Here is a 670-nt window from a genome sequence, read left to right as displayed (position 1 = left end):
GCTACCATGTCCCACCCACACACACACACAATTATGTGCTAAGGACATCATCAGGCCACTTGTCCCCCCCAATTCCCCTAACACAACACTGCCAATGGTGCCTCTGGTCCATTTAACACTCTCAACCTGCTACAGGCTTGCAACTATCCATTAAATGCTCTAATTTGATAAAACATCCACTGATATCAACTGATATGGGTCTTCTGACATCACTAAAGGCAAACTGCAGTCAAGGAAATTTTACCTACAACACTACTCTTATCAGTCACTGGATCTTAACAGAATGATAGAGTGCTCAACAAATTAATTTTTATAATAAACACATCTTCAAACTCATCCACAAACACATTTAACCATTTCACACAATCAGACTCTGAGCAACTTGCAATGGTATTATCTATTTTACCTTCCTGATGGATCAACCGTAACTTTTCTGAGTGGTTGAGTGTGGCACAGTATCGATGCCACTGGCAGACGATTGTTGGGGGTCCACATGGTCACAGTGCCATTAGGATGGCCGCAGCACAGCACTGCATTGTAAGGATTTTGGCACATGATTCCTAAACGGCCCTTGCCAGTCCTCGTCCGGATTACCTCTTTACCCAGAGAAATGTCGAGCCAGCTGAGGATGCCTGCTTCATTCTGCAAAAAGAGAGAGAATCATAGAACC

General features: G+C 43.7%; 1 protein-coding gene across 1 annotated transcript in view; it reads right to left on the bottom strand.

Moving 5' to 3' along the window:
* Positions 1-670, bottom strand: part of LOC119585741 (WD repeat-containing protein 46-like) — a gene marked incomplete at its 3' end in the record, with an annotated part of 12,997 nt that overhangs the window by 3,541 nt on the left and 8,786 nt on the right. The window contains 1 exon segment of the mRNA XM_037934436.1: positions 407-642. Coding sequence (XP_037790364.1) covers positions 407-642 — 236 coding nt within the window.

The sequence above is a fragment of the Penaeus monodon genome, chromosome 20, assembly GCF_015228065.2.
Source record: "Penaeus monodon isolate SGIC_2016 chromosome 20, NSTDA_Pmon_1, whole genome shotgun sequence".
Taxonomy (NCBI): Eukaryota; Metazoa; Arthropoda; class Malacostraca; order Decapoda; family Penaeidae; genus Penaeus; species Penaeus monodon.
The sequence above is the reverse complement of the archived record's forward strand: the minus strand, read 5'-3'. Positions and strand labels throughout refer to the sequence as shown.